The 24,240-nt window shown below is 50.6% G+C and overlaps 9 protein-coding genes across 9 annotated transcripts; 4 read left to right on the top strand and 5 right to left on the bottom strand.

The window, feature by feature from the left end:
* Positions 1-195: 195 nt before the first annotated feature.
* MCYG_04018 (bromodomain associated protein) lies at positions 196-1,269 on the bottom strand (the record flags this gene model as incomplete). The annotated part of the gene is made up of 2 exons (XM_002846235.1): positions 196-914; positions 978-1,269. The coding sequence occupies 2 exons, from the start codon at positions 1,267-1,269 to the stop codon at positions 196-198; spliced, it is 1,011 nt and encodes a 336-aa protein (XP_002846281.1).
* Positions 1,270-2,894: 1,625 nt separating this feature from the next.
* MCYG_04017 (NEDD8-conjugating enzyme UBC12) lies at positions 2,895-3,665 on the bottom strand (the record flags this gene model as incomplete). The annotated part of the gene is made up of 4 exons (XM_002846234.1): positions 2,895-3,047; positions 3,123-3,412; positions 3,477-3,573; positions 3,645-3,665. 4 exons carry the CDS (start codon positions 3,663-3,665, stop codon positions 2,895-2,897), a joined length of 561 nt encoding a protein of 186 aa, XP_002846280.1.
* A 1,199-nt stretch (positions 3,666-4,864) lies between these two features.
* Positions 4,865-8,144, bottom strand: MCYG_04016 (chitin synthase G; the record flags this gene model as incomplete). Its single annotated transcript, XM_002846233.1, has 7 exons — positions 4,865-5,002; positions 5,081-5,726; positions 5,792-5,975; positions 6,056-6,902; positions 6,959-7,320; positions 7,418-7,868; positions 8,067-8,144. 7 exons carry the CDS (start codon positions 8,142-8,144, stop codon positions 4,865-4,867), a joined length of 2,706 nt encoding a protein of 901 aa, XP_002846279.1.
* A 1,658-nt stretch (positions 8,145-9,802) lies between these two features.
* MCYG_04015 (acyl-activating enzyme 13) lies at positions 9,803-11,880 on the top strand (the record flags this gene model as incomplete). The annotated part of the gene is made up of 5 exons (XM_002846232.1): positions 9,803-10,133; positions 10,211-10,995; positions 11,056-11,150; positions 11,234-11,301; positions 11,444-11,880. 5 exons carry the CDS (start codon positions 9,803-9,805, stop codon positions 11,878-11,880), a joined length of 1,716 nt encoding a protein of 571 aa, XP_002846278.1.
* Positions 11,881-12,340: 460 nt separating this feature from the next.
* MCYG_04014 (conserved hypothetical protein) lies at positions 12,341-13,660 on the bottom strand (the record flags this gene model as incomplete). The annotated part of the gene is made up of 2 exons (XM_002846231.1): positions 12,341-13,581; positions 13,645-13,660. The coding sequence occupies 2 exons, from the start codon at positions 13,658-13,660 to the stop codon at positions 12,341-12,343; spliced, it is 1,257 nt and encodes a 418-aa protein (XP_002846277.1).
* Positions 13,661-14,968: 1,308 nt separating this feature from the next.
* MCYG_04013 (methyltransferase) lies at positions 14,969-16,045 on the top strand (the record flags this gene model as incomplete). Its single annotated transcript, XM_002846230.1, has 4 exons — positions 14,969-15,158; positions 15,239-15,305; positions 15,393-15,860; positions 15,919-16,045. The coding sequence occupies 4 exons, from the start codon at positions 14,969-14,971 to the stop codon at positions 16,043-16,045; spliced, it is 852 nt and encodes a 283-aa protein (XP_002846276.1).
* A 677-nt stretch (positions 16,046-16,722) lies between these two features.
* On the top strand, positions 16,723-17,607 carry MCYG_04012 (WW domain-containing protein; the record flags this gene model as incomplete). Its single annotated transcript, XM_002846229.1, has 3 exons — positions 16,723-16,786; positions 16,848-17,438; positions 17,513-17,607. The coding sequence occupies 3 exons, from the start codon at positions 16,723-16,725 to the stop codon at positions 17,605-17,607; spliced, it is 750 nt and encodes a 249-aa protein (XP_002846275.1).
* A 381-nt stretch (positions 17,608-17,988) lies between these two features.
* On the bottom strand, positions 17,989-20,322 carry MCYG_04011 (iron transport multicopper oxidase FET3; the record flags this gene model as incomplete). The annotated part of the gene is made up of 7 exons (XM_002846228.1): positions 17,989-18,148; positions 18,285-18,629; positions 18,696-18,902; positions 18,977-19,134; positions 19,206-19,417; positions 19,671-19,787; positions 19,854-20,322. 7 exons carry the CDS (start codon positions 20,320-20,322, stop codon positions 17,989-17,991), a joined length of 1,668 nt encoding a protein of 555 aa, XP_002846274.1.
* Positions 20,323-21,684: 1,362 nt separating this feature from the next.
* MCYG_04010 (PLC-E) lies at positions 21,685-24,084 on the top strand (the record flags this gene model as incomplete). Its single annotated transcript, XM_002846227.1, has 7 exons — positions 21,685-21,846; positions 21,891-22,322; positions 22,378-22,501; positions 22,556-22,942; positions 23,005-23,115; positions 23,172-23,374; positions 23,434-24,084. 7 exons carry the CDS (start codon positions 21,685-21,687, stop codon positions 24,082-24,084), a joined length of 2,070 nt encoding a protein of 689 aa, XP_002846273.1.
* Between the last annotated feature and the right edge of the window lie 156 nt (positions 24,085-24,240).

Below are 24,240 nucleotides of genomic sequence, written 5' to 3'. Positions count from 1 at the left end.
ATATGGATTATGGATTATAAAAATTACTATTATCTACATAGAATGCTTGGAAAAATACATTAATGGCGACTACGGGTGTGTAGAGCAAAACATCATATCATGGCACACTAGCTTCAACCCGTTCAGTCCAGCAGGCGGGCGGCCAGGAGAGAGTATGGGGGGGGAGGAAAATCGAGATATTAATGAGGGACCAGCCTATTCCACTTCCATAACCCCGATGGCTGGTCGCTGGGGGTCAGCGCGGACAGCAGGCGTTGCCGTCTTCCGCCAGTACACTCGGTTACTGTTCACAATTGGCCCTAGATCCGGCGCTGAGGATCCATCGGCCTGTTTGGCGACAGATGTCGACTTCATTAATGCCTTGAGCGTCTTATCGAACATGCTGTCCATACTCTCATTTTTGCGTCCCCATAGCGCCTTCTCTCGCTGTCCTCGTGTGTTCGCGTGACCGTCTCTCGCGGCTCGGGTAAGCTTGCGTAAGGCTTCTTCGCCTAGCCGCCCTTCTTCAGTCGCGCGTTCTCGAATCTTCTCGGGGTTCGCCTCTCGTTTTGTAGCATACACTGGCGTTTCTTGATACGTGTGTTTGCTTGGGAAGCTGGGGAAATTTTTGGGTATATACAGAGTCTTCGGGTCGCCGCACTTGACGTTAAGTTCAGGTCCCAGGAATGCGAAATTGCGTGCTGGTACGGGCTCTTCATCGTTATCTTCTGGTGGAGGAGTAAGGAGGGTTGATTTGGTGGCAAGGGCTGGCGGAGAGGGTTGGGCGGCACGCTGGAACGCAGTCAGATGCGGATGAAGGGAGTCCACACGTATCGAGTGGTAGCGGAGTGCATGCTCGAAATCTTGCGGTATAGGCTGCACTCTTCTGCTGGATGCCATCGACTGGCGAACATAGGATAGAAAGTGAAGCATATCTATAAAGGCAGTATATCAGTAACAGGCTACCACATAGCGAGAATACAGTGCGATAGACACACGTTCTTCAACATTGTTCCTAAAGCTGTCCAAGACAACAGGCCCGATGTTATCAAAACCGACTTCATCTAGTACCCTTGCTATCGACGCATTCAGTAGTGCATCGATGGATGTGCTATCGTTCAAGATTTCTGCGCCAGGAGCAGCAAAGCCCAAGGGATGCTGTAGACAATGATAGCGGTGATATGTTCGTCGCTGTTTCTTTGCCGGGAAAGCATCATCTGCATCGACTGACAGGCGTTTCGCAGAGTACTGTGATGGCGGAGGCGTCTCTGTCGGGTTGGTGAGAGCCATCTGAGCCAGTTCCGGACGACGGGCGCGTAACTTGGGGGATAGCCTAGGGGTTTTGTGCGCGCGCTGAAAATACCAGGGAGCAGAACAGGCAGGGTATCCTCTTCGTCTTCAACGCCTTCTTCTTCTCCTTCTTCGTCGTCGTCGTTTTGTACGAGATGGAGTTTTGAATCTCACAAAACGTTTCGACCTCAAGAACACAGTCACGTGTGTGCCGTCAAAAGAGATTCTATACAATATTTATATTCAGCTCTATTGACTCTAGTAAGGCAGAAGACCTGAGAAGAATACAAATTTCCTTCTTCTTCTATTATTCTTCTTCTTATCCTTCTCCCTATTACTCTCCTTATTACTCTTCCTCTTCACTGTTCATCTCCGTCTTCCTGTGTTGGTGGTATGAGAACCACGTGACTCCTCTCGACTTCAACTTCAACTTTTGAACTTTTCGCACTTCAAAACACCTTTTCAACGCAAACAAGATACACGTTGCATCTCACTCCCTTCTCTGCCTCGATATCAATCCTCACTGCTATACAATGGCTGGTGTAGCGGCTATGAAGCCAATCACTGGAGTAAGTCTTGCCGTCGCCGCCCCACCCGCGCGAGAGGCCAGCGGAAACGTTGAGCTCTCTCTGCTTGCTCCCAGGGCTACCTGATTTTACAACCATCCATTGCCTATCCACATCATACTAACGCCCTTGCCTGTGCATTAGATGCTCCGCCGGGGCTTGGTGCTAGACCTCAGCACCGCTTTGGGTAAGTCCGATGCCGCCTTATGACGAAAAGAGCTTGGGATGCAGACTCGCATTCCAGCATAATTTGCCAGCGCATTGGCATCGTATATATATACAGCTGAATACCTCCATTCGAGTATCTATCTAACCTAATCCAACCATAGGCCTTGGGGTCTCCTGTGGCTACTTCTGGTGGTACGGTATGTAGTGCACTTCTGGTCCCAAGCAACCCCCAGGTCTCCGTTTCCTGACGTACATACCCTTTGATATATAGGCTATCACCTTCCACGCGTCCGTGCTCGTGACAACTATTACACCAAACTCGAGGCCCAGCGTGCCGAAGAGCTCTCTGCTTAAAGCGTACTCGCCTCCGAACCAGACCCCCGACCATACGTATATTCTTCGATATCCCCATGCCCTTGCTTCCGCCATCAGCCATGCATCTTGTCTCGTGAACCGTCAATTTGGATCGAGTCGTTTGCATTGCCAACCTGTCAACGTGATACCGGAGCTGAACGAGGGTCATTCGGACTGTGTATTGTACAATGTATATAAGACAAGCTAAGAAAACAGAAAGAATTCATCTTCTTGTCAGATTCACTCCTCGCCAACACACAAATTGTTGTTAGTTATTCAGTTGTATGAGTACTAGCAGGAAGCCGGGAAAGAACTCCGTGATTTGCCCTCACGATTGCATTGGCTATTCCACCACTGGTTGAATTACAATGGTAAGACGCCTGGCAACTGACTGTGCATATAAAGGGTGATATATGTGGAAATACGTTAATCACGTTATGTTGGATAAAATGCGTCTATGTAAAAATTATATAGGAATGCAAAGGAAGGGCGTGAGATGAGATTATATGGACTAATAGAATTTATGGGAGTTTTTGCTCATTGTGTTACTCGATCGTATTGTATGTTTTTGACGGTGCCACCAGCCATGGCAGTTCGAACATTTCGCTTGAATCCCTCGTGGTTAAGCCGTAAATCTTCAGCTGCTTCTTTGTTCAGTGGATCAGACGCGTTTGGCTCGAGGAAAAGGAACTATTCGGACAGTTAGTGAACAACAAGCAGCAAATGTGCGAGAGACTAGGGGTAGCTCATGGGAGAGGTATATACCTGTAGCCCAACGATGACTGCGTTCAAATTTAACACTGGCTTCCAATCTTCTCTCAATATATTTAAACACACATTCCCTTCCAGGTCGATGTTGGGATGGTATATCCTCTGCTGACCCTTAACTTTTGGAGGATCATGAGGGAAGTTCTGGTTGATGGTGAAAGTGAAGGAGAATGTGCCACCACGGTACATGCCTTCGTCCGGCTCGATGGTTAAAACGAAGTTTAGGATATCGTCGGGGTTGGGAAAGGTCATCTTCATCGTGCTGCCGAGAGAGAGCTCCGCGAGATCTATGATCATCGAAATCAGTTTACAGCAGGGTAGCTGGAGGAAGATACGGGATCGCAGACATACCACGCTGTACCCGCAGCTGAGAAGCGGTGACCTTCTTTTTCTTTTTCATTTCTACCACGCCACCTCCCCCTTCTGCGTTCTCGGCTTGTTGCTGTTTCTGTTTCTATGGCCAGTCAGTCTTGCATAGCTGGCAAGCGTCCCGGTACCGAATAACATAAAGCATCATACCATAGACCATATTTTCAACATCTTGAACAAATGCAAGCGGGTGGTTGCTGAATAGGAACCCAGGAACGCCTCCTTTTATACGCCAGAGTAGCCAGAAACAAGTTGAAGCGAGAACGACGCTACGAACAGGTCTACTGGTATTCACTAGGTAGATAGTTTCGTTGTTCTAGAGGCCAGAGCACCGGATATCGGGCTTCTTCTTTTTTTTATCCCTGTATAGTACTCGTCGTGTTGGAGGCGTGGGTAGGTGTCGGGTATCAGAGTATAGTCAATAACTTTCTACAGTCCTCTATGATTAGTTTGTAAACCGAGCACACAACCACTTGTACAGTAGTAAAACTGCTTCCACGGCCATGTTATGAGAAGACAGAATATCCTACAGCAGCATATGGTGTCCTAGGGTAGCAGTGAAGAGGTACAAGTATTTACCGATAAGAGAATAAATATGGTGGGTTGGATGCGAGATAAAGCTTGCAGAACTCCGGCAGATGGCGAACAAAATGGAATACAAGGGAAAAAAGACGACCAGGCTGTTGATGCGTGTATATTTATCGTAATCACAAAGGGAAAAAGCTCAAGTCATAAAAGTATTTCGTGACGACGAATCCAAATGCTGGTTCACGTAGTTAAGAAAGTCGTTGTATGCTTTTTTTTTGGCGGGCAAAAAAAAAAGGTGACAAACACGCGATAAGAACACGTGACTAGATATTGCCGCGCGCATGAGAACTGACCATATTACTATGTACGTTTGAGAAAAGGGTGAAAGTGCATAAGCAGAGGTATATATGGTGGTGGGAGGTTCAGCTAGATACTAGTAGGGAGGCCAGCGCAGCTGGGCATATTTCCGTAGAGCCCGGTTTAAACAGAAATCTGCATCTGGAAAAGCCTTCAAAGGGAAGAAGGGCCAAAGAGGAAGAGAAGAACCAAATAGACAACGTAGGATAGAGATATAGTAGGGAAGAGCGCCAGGTACATAATAACAGAGAGTATTCATCTAAAATACAAGACACGTACCAGCTAGTTCGGGGATGGACATTATAACAGAGTTGGCATAAGCTGGGTAAAAGAAAAAGAGATACGACAAGAAACTGAGGAAGAGGAAATAATATAGGAAAAAGAAGAACAGAAGAGAAGGAAGACAAAAGAACAAAAAAAACCTGTATTTGATAGAATAGGAGAAGGAAAGCCGTGAATCAGAATCAGGGGGATTAAAAGGACTACTATCTTCTAGCGAAACAGCACATAATGCCGGATTTACCAAGGAACCAGCATGCTCCAATGAATCGAATGAGAGAGAGTGCAGCAGTTGCCCACAGAAGAGCCTGGAAGAAGCGACTGGTACGCTCGGTGGCTTGTGACTATTGGCAGTGATAGGTTAGTTATAAGGCGAATAGCTAGCATGGAGATCCAAGAGAGAAAAAGTAGGGATAACATACAGTAAATCCGAGCGATTTTACACTATCACTTGTAATAGCGACGGCCAGAATTGCGTTCGAGAAGAGCCAAGAAGAGACTAATCGGGTACGGAAACTCTTATACGAATCCTCGAGGGTCTTCTTCTCATCGACCTTGGGTTCGACATATGGAGTCAGGGCGCGCTTGACGGTGCTTTCAAATTGACTGTCAATATCTGCCTGGGGCTTGTCAACTTCTTCAATTGTGGCGGACTTTCCATCCTCCTTTGTTGTTTGAACGGATGGCAAGGCATCAGCTTTGTCAGATCCCTTAGTACCCCAGGAAACATCATGCCAGTTGCTAAAAGCGTAGACCATAAGAATGTTGATGTACGAGGACATGATGAGGAGGTAGGCCGGGAAAGAAGTGAACATGTGCCATGGGTCACAGTACATGAAGGAGGCGATAAAGTAGAGACCAAAGGTTGCCGCAAGAGCAATGACGATAATACCCGGGCCGGATGAGCCGAAGAAGGATTTTATAAACTCGACTGGGCCATTTGAAGTGTTAAAAGATAAGGAGGTACCACCATTGAAGGCTCGGGCGACAAGGTACATGGATAGAATGATGATGTATAGCTGAATGACGCCGAAAAGGACGAACGATGTGATGTACGAGTGCTTGGAACTGGAAATCATCAAGATTAGTAGAGCTGGTGAGGAGGAGCACGTAGGCTGAGGAATGAAACTTACCCCTTGGGCCTGTTACCGAGTGCGAGGATAAACTGCAGGAGCAAAAAGCCAAGGTATGCGTATTTCAACAGAGTGTTTAAGATGGGAGTGACCCTGTTACCGAACGGGAAAGCTCTCTCACCGTTAGACGGACCGGGGTTACCGACAAGATCCATGATGACGGAGGTAGTAAGCCAGTACGAAGCTATGGGCAACCGTGTTAGGTATTTTGGTCAAGTTAAATACCGGAGAAATGGAGAATAGAATGAGATAAAAAACACATACCAAGGGCGAACCAGGTCATGAAGACAGTGAAAGTGTTGTAAAGCATCTGAATGTGGAAGAAGAACATGCGAATAATATTGTGTCCACTCTTGTACATTCTGCCGAAATGCATAAGAGCGTAGATACTGGCAGCGAAAGAACCGTTGAGCCATCGTCGTCGCTGACCGATGAACTCTGGAGCTCCTTCGGGGACGTCAGTCTCACCCTTGGAGGACTTGACGTAGGTAAGATGCCACTTAGAGCCGGCTTTGGCCACAAGCTCGAAGCAGAGAATACGATCTTCGGCCAAGAACATGTTCTTCTTGAAGATGTTCATGCCCTCGATACCCTTGGGGCCAAGCTGCTTGGAGAGAGTATGGTCACCATGGAAGTACTGTTCCAGCGGTCTTCCCATGATGGCGCGGAATCGGTAGGCCGAGAAGGCACCGGGCAACACACTGACATATCCAAAAGAACTCTCCAGCGGCTTGTCGAGAATATTACTGATCTTGTACTCGAAGTTCTGGGCGGCAACGAGAGGGTTGATGAGGTTCTTCCATCCTTTACCCAACATGGCGTGAATCTCACCGCACGACCCACCGAGGTCCTTGTCATTGTAGAAGGCCTCCCACAGGGCAAGCAGGGATTTTGGCCCTGGCTTAGTACCGGCATCAAGGAGGATACATATTTCGGGATTGAGGATACGACCAAAGGCGTTGAAGAGCCATCTATGGGAGTTGATCTTCTTGCTGTTCTTCTGCTTCAAACAGAACATCATCTGGACGGGCGGAAGAGTAGAGGGGCTGTCATCGTGCGGCCGGATGAGCTGCTGGTTCGCAGTCACAGAGAGCTGTGTGGTATACTCGAACTGCAGGGATGTTAGCATATCCTGGTTCAGATCTCTGGTCATTTTCTCCTACGTACAATGTGAGCAACGGTCTCCTTTCCGTCGACATCCTTCTTCATGACGCCGTCCTGGTAGACGCCGACGGTGGCGAGGAGATCAAGCGTGTCCTTGTCGCATGGATCGATGCCGTCAAAGATGAGAGCGACAACGATTTTCTGCCAAGCGGGACCGCCTTTATTCCAGAACTCGGACTTCTTCAGGTTGACGATGTCTCTGATGTTCTGCATGACACCGTGGAGCGTACGGGCGGTCAGCACCTTGTCTTCGTTGTAGTAGGTGATGGCGATGAGTAGCTCGGTGTGACGGTTGTACATGGCTGGACGCAGATTGTAGCCGTTGTGCAGGGTGAACTCGTTGGGATCGCAGGTGGCCGCGGTATCTGACAGGATAGTAAGCAATTTATGTACTATACTCTCCCTCTCTCTGTCTCTCTCTGTGTGTTTGTGGGTATATGGTTTAAAGCCTCGACTACTCACATCTCATGTGGGTGAACTCCTCGCTGCCGCCCTCGAGGTCGTTGCGATACTTGGCCTGGACGGCATTCTGAATAGCACTGGGCACGGGATAGTCGATACTGAGGACGGAGCCCTGGACAAGCTTGACCTTCCTGGTGGCATAACGACGCAGGTTGCCTTGCTGGGGAGCCTGTCTCTGGCGCCAGGCCTCGGTGGAGGAGGTCTCGCTGCGAGTGTAAGGCGAGGGCACACGTCCGGGCACGCCAAAGCCGGCAGCTGGGTTCTGCATCTGGTCCTGCGGGTACTGGGCCATGGTGGGAGCGTCCGTCGAGTAAGACTCGGTCAGACTGTACTTGGAGGCGGGCCTGACGGGCGAGTGTCCTCGTTGCTGGGGGTCGTCGAAGGGCCCGCCGTAGGGACCCTGATTGAGAAGCGAGCGAGAAGACTCGTCCTCTTGTGGCAGATGGTATTGCTAAAGGAGAAAACCCAACAGATGAGCAAGGAACAGGGTAAATTTTGGATTCTTCTCTTCATCATTTATTTTCCATAGCCAAAACATGAAACAAGTGACTGGGCAGGGATGGACTTTCGGGGGGAGTGTGGGTGAGCGTAATCAATGATCATTGTTCCCGCCCTAGACCTCTTGCTAGGGGATTATTGAATAACTTACGCTCGCAGAGGGAGTGATGTCCTGTAGCCTGTGGCCGTCATTGTAGCCTCCTGGCGAACTGGGGCCTGGATAGGCCATGGTCAACGAGCGCGGAGGACCGCTATTTCCCTCTTCCTGAAGCTAGTTCTTTTTCTTTGTTTTGCCCGTCCTTTTTTGCGTCGGAGACCAGGGTCAACGAATGGCAGAGCAGACGCTGTTTGACGGTCGAGGATCGGTCAGAAGGAGTTGATGGTGTTGGTAGATGAAGTGATGGCAGAGAGAGCGGTCACACAGGAAGAAAAAACGGGACTTTCAGCCTCCCAGGACACGACGTGTCAAGTGATGGGAACGAGGACGAAAGAGCTGGCAAACAAAAAAGAAGCTGAAGTTGAAGTCGATAAAAACGCAGAGAAGAAGGAGAATAAGAAAAAGAGAGAGAAAAAAAGGAAGAAGAAATAAGCCACGCCTTCGAGAGAGAAGTTGAAGCGCTTCTGCTTTTTTTTTTTCTTCCCTTTTCACAGCCCCCTGAGAAGAAGATTTGATGAAGGAAGAAGCAGAGGATGGAAAGGGAGACAAAAGGTATCAGTACTTTTTTATACGGCGAAAGTTATATATAGAAAAAAGTACCGGTACTTTGGGTGTCGGCACGGAAGAACCCGCCCGCCTGTTCTTATATAAGCACTCTGAAACATCTAATAATAACTTCAATGTCACGTGGAGCCTTCTTAAGTTCCTAACACTAAAAAGAAGAAGAATCCAATCGACAGCGTCAAGTGGTTTTGGTTCCTGGCTGGATCTATGCAAGTCTATGCTCAGCCTCTTCCCCTTCTGATTTCTCCTTGATTCCAGCTGTTCTGCTTCGTCCCCTGCTGGTGTTGCATCACAAAACCCCTAGCTAAAAATAGTTACTCCTGTTCTGATTGGCCAGCGCTTAGGGGTATTAATACGGTATCTTACGCCATTCTTCGCCTGGAAAGGCTGTTACATACATACTTCATACCATATATATTAAATCAGTGATGGTAATAAAATGAGGCATTAGAGAATTATTATTATTATTATTATTAGAAGAAGAAGAAGAAGATATGGAGTAGTCGATGGGTCTAGACGGTGATGAAACCTGCCAGTTCCACTTTGCCAACTGAGCTTCTTGCTCTGCCTGCCAACTATGCACATAGAACTTATAACCAAACTAACCGCAGCTCGCAGAAAAAGAGCTCAGCGTTAGCGAAAGCTCGTGGCTGGGTGAGATACTTGTTAGACGTTTCGCCACGATTGGTGCTTGTTCCTGGTTCCTCTCTTAAGCGAATGCTGAGAAATATACTCCTGTCGCCCGCCTATATATATTGAATGCGCGATACACCTGGCTCCATCGTTCAGCCTTGGGAGCAGGGTTGCGCGCCTCTTCCAACACTACGAAGTGCTGCTCTATTGTTCACAATGATATGTATGGACATACTATGTATATACACCTCTATACATACATACAGCCGAGAGAACGCCGGAATGCACTGGCTTTTATGGAGTATACCGGATTACATTATCTCTGGTATGACGAGGGACACCCTGGACACAGCAGATCGCAACATGGACTCGTCCCCTCGCCGAATGCTGTACCGAGGGATGGATGCACAGCAAGGGGGTATCGTTAAAGAGTATGGAGGGCTGCACTCGAGATTTCCACTAGAAATCTGCACAGTAGTATATCAACAGATCTGTCCTCTCTTAATACGAAACAAAACATCGCCAGCTCCATGATGGTTTCTGTAGCAAGCACGCCATGCTGGGACAGGACTCTGCCAAATGAGCCATTTTTTACCAGGCTGCTGGCCCTTACGCAGCTGGGAGACGGGCATATTGCCATCAACGACCCTTACTCTGCTACCAAGGCGAGCTACTCCCGCCTCTTGAACGATGTTTTGGCTACCCGAGACGCCATCAGGAATACGGCACCCCCTGGGCTGCTTGACCAGCGGGGGATGGTTTATGAACAGAAACCATACATTCTTCTCCTCGCGCCCTGCGGGTATCACTACTTTGTCGGTTTCTTCGCCATCCTAGCGCTTGGAGGAGCTGTGGTGCCGCTGTGTGAGTCAACAAGTGAGTCTGGGGTAGATGTGTACAAACTACGGCTGACTTAAACTCCTTATATTAAAAATCGACAGCACTAAGTGTGTCTGTTGACGAGGCTGCACGGTTCATGGAGAAGTCAGGGGCCTCCTCTCTCGTCTTTGCTGCGGAAACAGAGCCCAGAGCAGCGGAGATCCAGGCCCGGCTGGCAGACCAGCAGTCGACAGCCTTAGATCTGGTTCCAATATCGTTTGCTGCTGCTGCTGCTGATGATGATGATGGGCGTTCCCACTCTACCAGCTTGCCTGGGGTTACTGTGATGATTGATAAAGGTCCTGTTCTTGATCCTACTCGCCCCGGCCTGGTCCTAGCCACGTCTGGCAGTACGGGACCACCCAAGGGAGTCGTCCTCTCCCGGGACTTCCTAAATATCCCTATGCAAGATGGTGGCCCTGATCATGCCTTCATCACCATGATCACGGCCATGAACTGGATCGGTGGTGTCTGGCCCCCGACAAAACTGTTGCTGAATGGTACTAGGATCGAAATCTTCGATTGCCGGCCTAACACGTCCGAAGCAGTATGGGAGCGGCTCCGACAGGGCGGCGTCACGCTGATGATGGCCCATGCAACTGTTTGGACGAATCTGATGAAGTACTATGATGATAAGCTGGGCTGCTTGCCGGCTCCCGACCGCGAAGCCTACCTCCATGGCGTCGGACAGATCAAGACTGCCATGTCTGGTGCGGTGCCTATATTCCCTCCGGTACTCAACTTCTGGAGGAAGCTCCTTGGCCAGCCGCTCATGAACCTCTACTCCGCCGCCGAGATGGGAGGCTGTGGGCTTCGTACTTCCCAAGACGATGAAAGGGATGTTGAGGTTAGATTATATCAGTCCACTTCTTTTCATACACTGCCCATAACTAACAGGCGCTAATAGCGGTCCGTCGGAACCCCTTATGGCCAGCTCGAGGTAAAGCTATCTGAGGGCGACTATGGGGAGATCCTTATTAAGGGCCCAACGGTGTTTTCCCAGTAAGACAGCTGTTTCCCCAGAGTCCATATTTCTTTGCAGTTATGCCGTGGTGTAAGTCCATGTTAAATAATTCGAGCTTTAGCTACCTTGATGATGCCAAAGCAACAAAGGCCGCCTTTGACCAGGATGGCTTCTACAAGACTGGGGATAGTGCCCATATTTCGGACGGCGTTTACATCATCGATGGTCGCCTCAAACATGACTGCAAGTATACCCTTGCCGAGTTTATACTGCTAGTATTGGGAATAAATACGGGAAATCGCTAACCTGCATTTTACTGGGGATTCAACAGTTATCAAACATCATGCATACAAGGTGCCTATCCCGGAACTGGAGATGCAGCTCCTAAAATTACCCTACGTTGATGAGATTTATGCCGTACCTGTCCCGGATCCGACGGTAGGTGAGCACATTGCGGTCCTTGTGCGTCTAAAGTCGGGGGCCCAAGGAACCGCTCTGTCTCTTCAAAAGCTACGTGAGGACTTGCTATCTGTCTCTACTTTGCCTGCAGGCTATCTACCCACGATGTTTCGCATCTTAGCCCGGGGAGAAGACATTCCTCGATCCTACGCTGGTAAACCATTACGCAGACAGATTGTGACGGACTTTTTCCTGGGTCCAGACGGGGATGTGGAAAGAGAGAATCCCGCAATCGGGGTGTGGGAGTCCAAGGGGATGCCTTTGGCCCGAGACTTTGACCAGGGCAGCGATAGGAGAGCGGTAGCGTAGGCAAGGAGAACTTATAGGAGGTTAGTATTCGCAAGCCGCGATGAGAGCGAAGGGAAGAGAATAGTAGAATCGTAGATCAACTTCGTTCATAGTACAAATTGAAGAAAACATTACCACATGGAGAAAGCAAAGCTGGGACTCAACTAGAGATATAAAGAGCACAAAGACAGACAAAAGGGGGAATAAACAGAGAAGACAGAGGCATTATAAAAGGGTGACATGGGGAGAAGAGACAGGAATAGATACGCGAAGGACTAGACAAACGGAGAAGATAGAAACCAGAGTCCACCAAATCCTTTAAGAGACGCCGCATAAAAGTTCCTTCATGGGGTTGAACTACAGCCCAGGAACAAAAAAAAAACAAAGATGAAAAAGGGATAAAACGAGTTACTAGCGAGTTGGTTCATAATTCCATCCTGTGAATGGATAAAAATAAAACAATTGGAGCAAGGAAGAGGGATCACGGCTTATTCTTGACCTCGTGCTTATCGTCGAAAGGGCTAGCGCTTCGTTTTGTCTGTCCGGTCAATTCGCTGAAGGAAGACGACCGTGAGGTTTCTTCTGCGATCGGATCAGCAAAGGGGCTTTGTTTTGGATCAGGTGAGTCGTCGATTTCGGTGACGGCAAGAGAGAGAACCGATTCGCGCGGCTTTCCCTTGACGGTGCCTTGTTTGCCCGTGGTTGTGCTACCGGCGCTTGTGCTAGGAGAGTCACTGATGGAGTTTTCACTTCTTGGAGAATTGTCGGGCGATTCGACGATCACCTTGGGCATATTGTGCGACGTGTTCCCGTCAGCAAGCGTGGTGGTGGTGGTGGTCTTGGAGCGTCCGCCCTTGGTGACGTTTATGGGACGGGCGACGGCGCTTCGTGCGACGATGGAACTGACACCGAGCTTAGCTGCGACTGCGTTGGCCTTGTTAAGCTGAGAGCTGGTGATGGCTGGGACATTCGGTGTGGAGGAGCAAGACGGCGAGCTGCTGCCAGACTTTACGCTGACAATGTTTGCCCTGGCCCGGTAGGCTTCCTGGGCAGGGACGGGGCTGACGATGGCGTTGTGGCGGTATATGGTCGTGGCGACGCTGCTTCGAGCGAGACTGGGACTGATGCTCTTGCCGTCATCATCTGTCATGCCAGACCACATCGAATCACGAATGTCGCCAGGCATGAAGAAGTGTTGCTGCTGGGCCTGTCCGTTGGTGACGGCGGACGGGATCGGAGGAACCGGCGGAACCATGAGGTCTGGCGAGCCTGGGGCGGATCTATTGGTCACACCGGGGATGTATGCAATCTGGATCACGTTGGAGGCGCGGGTAAGGACGGTAGAGGCGATCGAGCCGACGGCAGACTGTCTCTTCTGGCGGGCGCTGTCAAAGTCACCGCTTGCGTTTGTCTTCTCGTCCCACAGCTCGGTATTCTTGCGTCGACGCCGGACGCAGAACCACCAGGCCAGCACAATGGCGAGGACGAGTGCAAGCCCGCCGATGACACCACCGGCGATGGCGCCAGCCGGTGCACCCGACTCCTCTGGCGGCGGGCTGGCTAGGGGATCGGGGACGCAGACGGCGGCAGCGCAGGCCTCACACGATTTGGCAGTGAGAGTACATATCTCCATGGCCTTGCAGGGCGGACATGGCGGCGCCTCGGTCGGGCAGTTGACGACACATCGACGGAAGAGCGTGCTTAGGCTACGCCTGTAGATGGCTGCAACAAACGAGTTAGCAAGATAAACGATGGAAACATCGGGTACAGCAGAACAACACGTACCAGATTCAGAGCTCATGATGACGGTCAAACGAAGGACAGAACGACAGCCGGAGAGGCCACCCAAAAAAAAATAATAATAAAAAAACAAATAAAAAGCGAACGGATGCTGCTCAACAGCAGAAAAACGAGCGACGGTGGGGAAGAGGAAAAAAATAAAAGGGGAGCAGGGGGAATAGATGGAAGTCTAGGGCGAGGCTGAGTAGATTGATCGAGACGAGGATAACGTTGCGGTTGTTGGAATTGTTGGCTGTTAAAACGAGCGAAAGCCGGCCAGGATCACTGACCGCGGACAGACATCACTTCTTCAGTAGCTGCGGCGAGGCAGTGGGGAAGAGTGAGCCTCGTCTGGCGATGAAGTTGATGTTGGCTCTTTGAACGAGAACGGTGGAGAAAGCGTTGCGGTTGTAAGACTTGAAGAAGAAGAAGAACAAGAGAAAGAAGACGAAGATGGACGACGAAAAAAGGATGAGGCGGGAAATGAGCCAGGGCCGCGGCTAGGGCGGGCGCAGCACGTCGCGGGTGGAGCCGAGACAGGCCAATCAGCGGCGTGGACGAGACAGAGGCCGGTGGGGGCAGGGTGCCTGACTAGCCGTTTTAGGCTACTTCGGCCCGCAGAGTGGAGACCGCGTCGCCGACGTAATCGTTTCCTATTGGCTGGAAAAGCACGCACCATGTATGACAAAGCGAGAGCGGCTGCACGCACTCGATACGGTTAGCGCTGTCGGCACGTGATGAAACAAGGCTCGGACAAACAAAGCAAACATACCTTAGTCAGCAGCAACATGACTTAGTCAGCAGAAAACAGTATCAGAAGAAGATGAAGATGAATATCGAGCCGATTCATAAGGGTATGGAATAAGGACTATGGATGGAGGGAACATGGCGTCTACGAAGTATAGTTGACTATGCGTGTCCCTGTTTTGCCGCCCGATTGGAAATGTGGGATGTTACACCACCTCTCATGTGCTTGTCCATAACTAACCAGTAGAACCTGATCAGCATCAGCATTCGAGGACATCGAAGTAGGAATCTTGAACCAGCCATGCTGTTGCTGCTCCCAGATGGACCGGATGGTTCGGCGATCATCGGGCTTCCAACCAGAGCCCAGTCACTCTGGCTCCTCTTGATATACTACTTTGGGTAAGCCGGCATCTCTTTGGGGTTGGGAGTTGGTTAGTCGACGCTGCAGGGCGATATATCGAATCCTGCTTGGTCTGCCGGGCTGGGGGATATATATATGTGTATATACTCTCTTTGCAGGGTGGACTCTCAATCGATTCTCTGATCCCGTTTTCGTCCTGATATTGTATACGCTAAACAGACCATGGGCGACCCTCAGGATAAGCAGTTCGAAGAGGCCAAAGCCCGCTACCTTATTCCCGGCGGCAGCGTTGAGCGAGACCGTCTGCGTGTGCAGCATGAATGGATCAAGGGCACGGCTGGTGGCCTCATAAAGGCACCGTTGGACCTGACCGCCAGAGGGATGAAGGTGCTTGACTCGGCTACGGCAGATGGTAGGCATTAACGCCCCCTTAAACTATCTATGGGGAAGTGGAACGGTGTATATATACCTGACCTTTCCGACTTTACACAGGCTTCTGGATCCATGACGTTCGCCTCATCCTCCCGGAAGAGACTGAATATGTAGGCTTTGACATTGCGTATGGCCTTGATTCTTCCCCCCTTTTTCCCTTTTGAGCTCGGATTTGACTTGATATGGGTGGACTCACGATGATATCATACTACAGGACGGAGCTGTTCCCGCCGCCAGAGACCCTACCTCCCACCGTCTCACTGGTGCCGCAGAGCGTCACAGAGTCTTTCCCGCCGGCATGGGAGGGTAGCTTCGATCTTGTCAACCAACGTCTCCTGTTTGCTTTCTTCCAGCGCCAGGAAATCAACCAGATCGTCAAGCGGCTCGTCGCCTGTCTCAAGCCGGGGGGATGGATCCAGTTCTTCGAATACGACCATTACACCATGGTAACTGATCCACAGGCCACCACATACATGCTCTTCTACAAGTTCGCTGAGCAGAAAGTGCGCAATCTCAACGTCAAGTCCGACATCCTGGCTGCGCTCAAGGACGCCGGATGCGAGAATATCCAGAGCCAGTGTCTCGAGATGGTCGCCGGCAACGCACATGCTGATCGAGAGCAGGGCATGAGAGGACGGCGGGTCAGCCGTGTCCTGTTCCATTCGTTTGGCAGTCTGGTCAAGTAAGGCCCCTTCGTCAGCCTCCTTGTTGTCACTTCATCTGCTGACCCTTTTTGATAGGCTGGAAGACGTTGGGCTGAGTGAGGACCGGCGACCAGGCCTGGCAGGCGAGCTAGAGAGAGATATGGACATGTACAAGACCGGTGTGGCCGGAAACTTCATCTGGGCCCAGAAGAAACGTACATAGCTGCGCCGTGACAATATATGAAATGTATCGAGGGGCTTCCTAGTTATCAGAGTCCTTCGCATCGATCAAATTTCCGCCTGAGCCACAGCTCCATCGAATTGAAACAAAAGCTTGTTAATAGTAACATGATCCATGCAAGCATGCGTACTGCTTCTCACGTCGCTCAGCTCCGAGAAACAGATCAACAGCTAGAGTTCCACTTCGCTAGCATCCGTGGGACCCGACTCGCGTTCCGTATGTGAAGGAGGGTTACACATCTCAGCCATCCAAACGCTCTCAAGCGTACGGAGTCCAATCCTGTGTTACTCCCACCACACAAACTTGCAGTAACCAGCCATGTTATTCGTTCTAGCCAGACAGCTTGCAATATCGTTATCTCATACATGGTACGGAGTATGCTGCCTTTGCTGTGGGCTGCCATCCAGGCCTTGTCTTGCATCTGTGGCTGACGTGGCTAGTATTGAATTCGTTAGCCATGGAAGAGCAGCCCAAGTCCTTCATGAATCCGGGAGTGACTGCATAGATAATCGTGAACGAGTAGAAAGGGTTCACACCATATTACATTGTTATCGGGATATATAAGTAGTTGTGCCATCCTCTTGGTTAAATATGTCGTGGACCCAAACCATCTTCTACCTCTACTTCTTTCCGAGCGAGCCAGAACATCCTCCACAGCCATGTCTTTCTTGAAGAAATTCGAAGAGCTCAAGGCCAGCTTCTCGGAAAAGCCGCAACAAGGAGGTATTTTTTTAGTCCACGGCTACATCCCATCGTGTTTCAACATGTTCTAACCGTTGTATAGGCGAGCGTGGCTATGGTGACCAGCCTCCATACGGCCAGCAACCTCCGTATGGACAACAGCAGCAGTACGGCCAGTCGCCGTATGGACAGCAGCCTCCGTATGGACAGCCTCCTTATGGACAGCAGCCTCAGTATGGCCAGCAACCACCATATGCTCAGCAACCACCGTATGCCGCCCAGCAGCAGCCCTATGGCCAGCCACAGTACGGTCCTCCACCACCACCACAAGGCCCTCCACCTCCTCTCCCAACCGGATGGGCTCAGCATTGGGACCAGGCACGCCAGCGTGCATACCACGTCGAGCAGGCCACTGGACGTTCTCAGTGGGAAGCCCCAACCGCGGGTTTCGGAGGGTCTGACACTCGTGGCGACAGTGGCTCTTACTATGCTGGAGGTGCAGCGAGTGCAGCTGGAATTGCTGGGGCATCCGGGGCGCCTGGGGCTGGAGGGTACAGTGCATCTCCGTACGACAACACCAAATATGAGAAGGAGAAACAGAAGAAGAGTTCCAACACGGGAGCCATGCTGGCAGCTGGTGCTGGTGGTCTTGCCCTAGGCGCTATCGGTGCCGCTGTTATTACACACGAAATCGGTAGGCTGCTCTCTGACTATACCTTGGTACTGCTCTCTTTTACGACTGGGATCACTGACTGTGGGACACTGTAGACGAACACGAGGAAGAAGAACGCGAAGAGGAACGTGAAGAGCGTCAGGGAGCGTCTGACGATGGCGGATTCGGGGATGGTGACTATGACGACTAAATAAGGGGGGGGGGGACCAGAACCAATTCCTTCTTAACATTTCCATTCAAGAGTTTTTACCGTGAACCTATAAACATGCAGTTTTAACCATTGTGTTCCCTTAGCCTCTGTCAAGATCATATATTAGTGTATTCTCGAGCCTAGTCTCGTAAATAGGGACGACGAGGCTAGAATCTGACGACAGTGCCGTCGCTAACTGTCTTTGCTATGGGGCAAGAATAATCTGTTCTTCTTAAGCCAGATGGCTACAAGTATGAGTTGGGAGATCCAACGGCGTTGACCCGCTATTCATGACATCAACCAACATTGCCATGCCACTAGCAAGATGCCACAGGATATGGCAGTGGAAGAGCCATATTCCCGGGTTATCAGCCCAGAACCTTAGCACTGCATGTCCTCGTGCAGGGATATGCACTGTGTCTCGAAGAATGGCTTTCGAGTGGTCATATCGCGGTGCCTTGTTTTCTGGATCCCACGGATTATATGAGCCAAAGCCTGTCTCTGCTTCATATACAGACAAAACGTAAAAGTCGTGGCCGTGCTGCAAATGTTAGCGTTGGTTTTCTTGGTCAAGGAGGTGGCGAGAACATACAATATGAAAGGGATGAGGGCCTTCGTCCAGGTTATTGACCACCAAATCGACCCATGCAGGCTCACTGCTCGTCCTGATTGCGAACTGGTTCTTATCCCAGTCCCCGGGCTCCAGGGCAACCAGAGGTAGTGGTGGATCCGCCTGCGGGCGCCAGGAAGTGTGGTTGAAGAATCCAAAAGGGGCGTAGTTATTCGCTGACAATTTGGACAAGAGTGTGTAGACGACGAACGTTTGATCTGCATGTGCGGGTATACGAGATACTGCGGATGGCGTGGACGCTAGGCCTGCAAGGTCAACATGCTTTCCAGGCTCTCTGACTGGATTGTCAGCTAGCAGTTTAGCAGGTGGATCGGACCAGGATTTCTTCGAGGCGTCCATGATGGGGAAGGTCTGTATATTAGTGAGAGCTGGATTTGGGAGACTGAAGCATCTGCACACCACCGTTAGATCTGTTTACATAGTAGAACTCAGAAGGGCCTGGATGTTGGTCTCTTACTCGGGGTCAAGTTCAACCGTCATGGAAGACTGTTTGCCCTGTCCGACGGGATTACTCAGGACAAAGTCCATTCTCTGTCCGGGATATACGACGCCTATAGAGCGGGAATTTGGCGTCTGAAATGGCTGCCTGACCTCTGTTCCCCCGTCAACCTGTATGGGATTCACTACGCCGTGCTCAAACCCGAGACTTACCCCAGCAAGTGACCTGCAAGAGTAAGTACTTAGCAATCAAGGGAGTAGAAACCAAAGGAGGGAACAAAGGGTATGTGTGTGGAATACCCGACGTTTACAACCCTGATTCGGTGAGATAGGCCAGCATCGAGGAGAAGCTCTGGAGTAGGATACCCGCTGTCGGCACAGTCAAGTGGCCGCGTAGGTAGCGCCATCGAGCAGTTAAATCTTCCAGCCCCGTTGACCAACAAGGAATCCGGAACGGGCTTTGGTCTGTCAGCTAGTGGTTGCGCAAAGATCTGACAATCGGATGGAAAAGGGAGGAGGAAAGACGCACCTCTGCTCCGTTTGACTCCAGGGAATGAAACCAAGCCAACACCTCTTCTGCTGGGCGATGATACCAATCTCCGATCAAGAGAAGGTGTTCCTTCTGGTACCGATATCTCACGGCATCAGTCTGTGATGCTTGGTTCCTCGCGGCTCGAATGCTGGGCGCCGATGGTCTATGCACGACGAGTCCTCCATACAGGCCCTCGGCTCGCTGCAGGCCTGAGTGTGCGTGGTACCTGGGGCGGTGCAAGTTTCAGCGCGTGGGGTTGGCCGTTGGCCGCGGAGAGGGAGTAATGCATAGTTACCAGAACGTCCCGCTCTGAGAGTGGGAGACGGTGAAGTTATATAACATGGAGGCCCCAGGAACTATCGGGCACTGGGTAACTCCAGCCACTCCATCCATGTGATTTGCACCTAGAATTCAGCGTCAGTGTCAACGGAAGCTGGAAGGGAGGTTGAAGCGTTATCGTACCTCTCATATGCAAGCCATGCCAGTGAAGGACGACGCCCTCGTCTGCGAGGCTGTTGGTGACCTGGATGTTCAACCTGTCTCCTGACCGCACTTCGATAGTCGGCCCCGGAAACATGTCTGCAAGTGCATCGCCGGCCGGTTAGTTAGGTCGAGATCGTTGCTGGTTGCTTTGGAGAGAGTCACCATTGATGAGATAGACGCGCTTCCTGACCCCGTCCAGGCGGCGGTGGCCAGTCGTAACAGTCCACTCAAGCTTGACGGTAGCCGGGGGACGAAACACATGGTCCTCTGGATGCAGAAGAGAGCTCCATGGAGTCAAGGTCGAGGGGGACGAAGGGCTGAACTGGATGCTGCCGACGCCCACGATGCTTGGAACGACTCCTTGCTGCCACTGCTCGACGAGCTTCAGGAATGCGAGCACAGTCGAGACGCAGCAGATCAAGCCAAAGAAAGGCCATACGCCTGCCGGTAGTAATCGACTGTCGATCTGGGGCCTTTTCTTCTTCGTCCGCTCTTCTCGCCTCCTTGGCTGGCCAGTTGAAGGGCTGGAGTCTTCCCCATCCTCGTGCTGGGTAGGGGTGGCAGCATCGTCGTCTGGCCGTTGAAGCCGCCGCTGCGAGTCGTGTCGCCGCCTGCTGGCTGGTCTCTCCATCTCCATCGGATGGATATATCCCGGGGGGCTTCACAGCAGGCTCTTAGCGTGTATATATATATGCATATATGCGTGGTATATATATGTATTATGTGTGTAGGATGACAGGGTATGACCAAGGCGCTGCGGGAGCAAGCATATGCATGATTGGTGATTTTGACTCTGCATATAGCCTTGAAGCATGTATAAACAATATAAATAATATACATTGTATCGAATATTGAATCTGCCTTGAGCCGCGGTTGATTTTTTATATTATTAACTGGACACCAACATACGCGCGATGTAACTGACCGGGTTGCTTCTCCCCCCACCCGCTGGGTCGAACGTCTTCGCAGCTCTGCAGAAGACGGTCTTCATCCCATGAACTGCCTGAGGGGACACACGTGTGTGGAGTCTGGCATGCGGTGAAGTCGAGCTTCCAGGGGGCATCAAAAGGTATCGCTTGGTTAACTAGCCACTGGACCGCTTGGGACATGAAAAACCGCCCTTCGCCTTTTGTACATATACTCCGTCAACGATATTCACCATTTTCGACTAGAAGACTCTTCAGCTTTGTCCGAGTGGGCCGTTGGAGGACAAAGGATGTTTGGACGGACAGGCATAGTCTGTTCGGGGCGAATATTGTCATTGATTGCGGACAGGGGGCCTTGTTGAGTCGAGCCCACCAGACGGGAAAAGGGGGCAGGGAACACAAGCAAAGCCTCTCTATAGCCGGGCAGAAGAGCCTTTACAGTCCTTGATCCAAGGCTTGCGGGCTGCATTCTCCCCGACCTGGATGGGATGTCTGGCTGCTATGTGCTGCCAGGTAGCCCTCGAATCTTGTGTATCACCACGATTACTCGGTACGAGCTCCCTCCACCATACATACTATGTAGTACTATGTACATATATGGAGAAAGGCTAAAAGAACGTCTTTATACACCCTTGAATGCATCTGACTGACTGACTATCCAGGCCCGGCCAATCGTGTCATCGTGTATGACCATTTCCCCAATGCCTACCGGCTACAGGCATGGCAGGGTGGGCTGCTGATCCGCATGTTTGCTGCACTGCGGATCTCGAGACCCTGCCTCTGAGATGGAAAAGATGCCCTTGGTCGGGGGGTGGGGAAGAGGTGATGCAACGCTGCGACAGAAGATATCACTCTCGCCGTGCATGCTATCAGAGGCCAGAGAATGGCCAGCTGTGTCCTTGAGCCGAGGGAAGGTCTGGCAAGCTTGTCTCAACGGTTCAAAACAAAATGTTTCCCAGAGAGAGAAAAATAAATATGCCTTATATATATGCCAGGCAGCTTCCCACCTCGACAATGTCCTTTCACTTCTTCAAGTGGAAAGCTGAATCGTTTTGCTGAGAGTCACCATGCAGACCGCAGCATTACTGCTTGCCGCGCTGTCGGCCGTCCTTGTCGACCGCCGTCACCATGCCTTTGCCGCACCCAGTGCTGCTGGGGAGACAGCTCGCTCCCTAAAGGAGATTGAGCACGTCGTCATCTTCATGCAGGAAAATCGATCATGGAACCATGTATGTGTTACTACTCTGCTCTCATTGATAGCCTCTGCTTCTAGGCCTCGACGCTGATGGATGTATATAAAAGTACTTTGGTACCATGGCCGGAACTAGAAACTTTGGGGATCCAAATGTCCAGATCAACGATGATGGCAGATCGGTTTTTATTCAGTATATGTGCCCATGACAGCTCATATAACTTCAGAGCTAACATCTCGAACCTATCCAGAAAAGCCAAGCCACCAAGGAAAGGTGTCAATACTTTGGCACCATGGTATCTGGGCCATCTTGGGGGATCGTGGTCTGAAGGCGTTCAATGTGCTACTGGAGGTAGCAATGGTTATGCGTACAATCAGGCCTCCCTGAACCATGGCAGAAACGATCGCTGGCAGGATCTGGGTGAACCTGCCAACTGGGGTTTCTTAAAGAGAAATGATATCCCCGTCCATTTCTCTGTCGCAGAAGGATGGACCGTCGGTGATATGTACCAGGTATATATTCAAAAGCAAAAGCCCCCTGAAGCCTGACCATTCTAACATGAAATAGCAATCGTCCATCACCGCCACAAATCCAAACAGAGTTATGCTGGTGAGCGGGTCCCTCAACGTCCCTGGAGGGCCACAGAAGCCTGATGACGGGGGAACTTATCTTGATAACTGGGAGACACCGGGTAGGCAAATAACACTACCATTCTATCTATGGCCTGATAATTAACATGTATTAGGTTGCCCGCTGCCTCATATAAACTGCTACCCGCTCAACTGGAAGACCTGCTATGAGGTGTACGAAGACGCTGGTGTGTCATGGCAAGTTTATCAGGATAGGAATAACTTTGGTGACAACCCCCTTGCTCACTTCAAGAACTTCCGTAACGCCCCGGAGGACTCTCCCCTCACCAAGAAAGGTATGTCATATCCCGGGCTGGAGAAATTTTATAAGGATGCTCGTGCCGGTACGCTCCCAGAGGTTAGCTTCATTGTTGGCCCCATGGAACTATCTGAACATCCACCCTGGCTGCCAAAGGATGGAGCGTGGCTGCAACAACAGGTCATCGATGCTGTAACCCAAAGCCCAAAATATGGCAAGACTGTTCTACTGATCAGTTATGATGGTAAGTTCCTATTGTGCATCTTCTACCATTATTCTTGGCCAGTTTGCTAACTGGTATCTCAGAGTCCGGAGGTTTTGGTGACCATGTTACTCCGTACCATTCCCCCAAGGGAACCCCTGGAGAATGGATGAGGGACTATCTAGGAGTGCAGGGTGATATCTTTGTTGGCCCAGGTATGAATTTTGTCTTTCTTCAGGATTCTTCTACGCATGTTAAACGTAATTTATAGGCTGGAGATTGCCATTTTATGTGATTTCCCCATTCACCCGTGGCGGTCGTGTCTTCACTGAGCACGCAGATCATACCTCTCAGATCCTCTTTGTTGAGGAATGGCTCGCCAGCAGGGGCTACAGCAATGTTACTCTGGATAGCATGGTTCACTGGCGTCGAGAGCACATGTCTAACCTCGTCAACATGTTGGACTTTGACAATGTGAGGAAATAATCCTCCCTGGCGTGAAGAATGTCCCACTAACCACTAACTAATGATAGGCGGACACTTCAGTCCCCAGCGTGCCCAAGGCTGAGGTACCAAGTAAGAACGCACAAGGAGCTTGGGATGGAATGGCAAAATGTAAAGCCCGTTTCAGTAACCCTGATGCACCGTGGACATCTCAGCCCAAGACTTTCCCTCCCAAGGGGCTTATTGAGCAGGGCTACAAACAAGTCGTTGGGGATCTTACCGAAGGAAGATACCTCGTCTTCTCTTCTTCACAAACATCGGATAAGAACGAGTATCTCCTCTCATATAAAGATGGATCGAAACTTGGCGTTGTTTCAAAGAATACCAATGACGAGAATCGCTACGCCCAGCTAGACACTCGCTTCGTTATTCATTACTACAATAACGGCGCCACGGACTTGGAGACTCGACTCACAAAACAAGATGGACCGTTCCTCGTGTCGACTCCAGACAAGGCACGCTGGCTTGGGCCAAACGGAACGCTCGTTGGATCGCGAGACAGCGCTGCTCCAATGGATATTGACTTTGATGCAGGATGTCAGGGTAGCGTCCGTGGCTACAGTATGAAGTATGCCAGGGGAGATGATGGTTTTGTCTCTGTCAGTAAGGGAGCCATCAACATCGGGAAAGCCTCGGCACAGTTCAGGTTCAAGATATTGAGTGTTTCCTACGACAGCTGAGAGAAGCATGTTTAATTCTATCGCAGAACAATCTCCTGTTCTCCTATTATTTACCACTTGTACATATCTCTGTTGTTTATTGAGCATTGTAAATTCCTCCTCGCAGAAAAAAGTGAAGAACAAGCATAACCGGTGGCTGTGGTTGGACGCCATGAA

The sequence above is a fragment of the Microsporum canis genome, genomic scaffold (assembly GCF_000151145.1).
Source record: "Microsporum canis CBS 113480 supercont1.4 genomic scaffold, whole genome shotgun sequence".
Classification (NCBI taxonomy): domain Eukaryota; kingdom Fungi; phylum Ascomycota; class Eurotiomycetes; order Onygenales; family Arthrodermataceae; genus Microsporum; species Microsporum canis.
The sequence above is the reverse complement of the archived record's forward strand: the minus strand, read 5'-3'. Positions and strand labels throughout refer to the sequence as shown.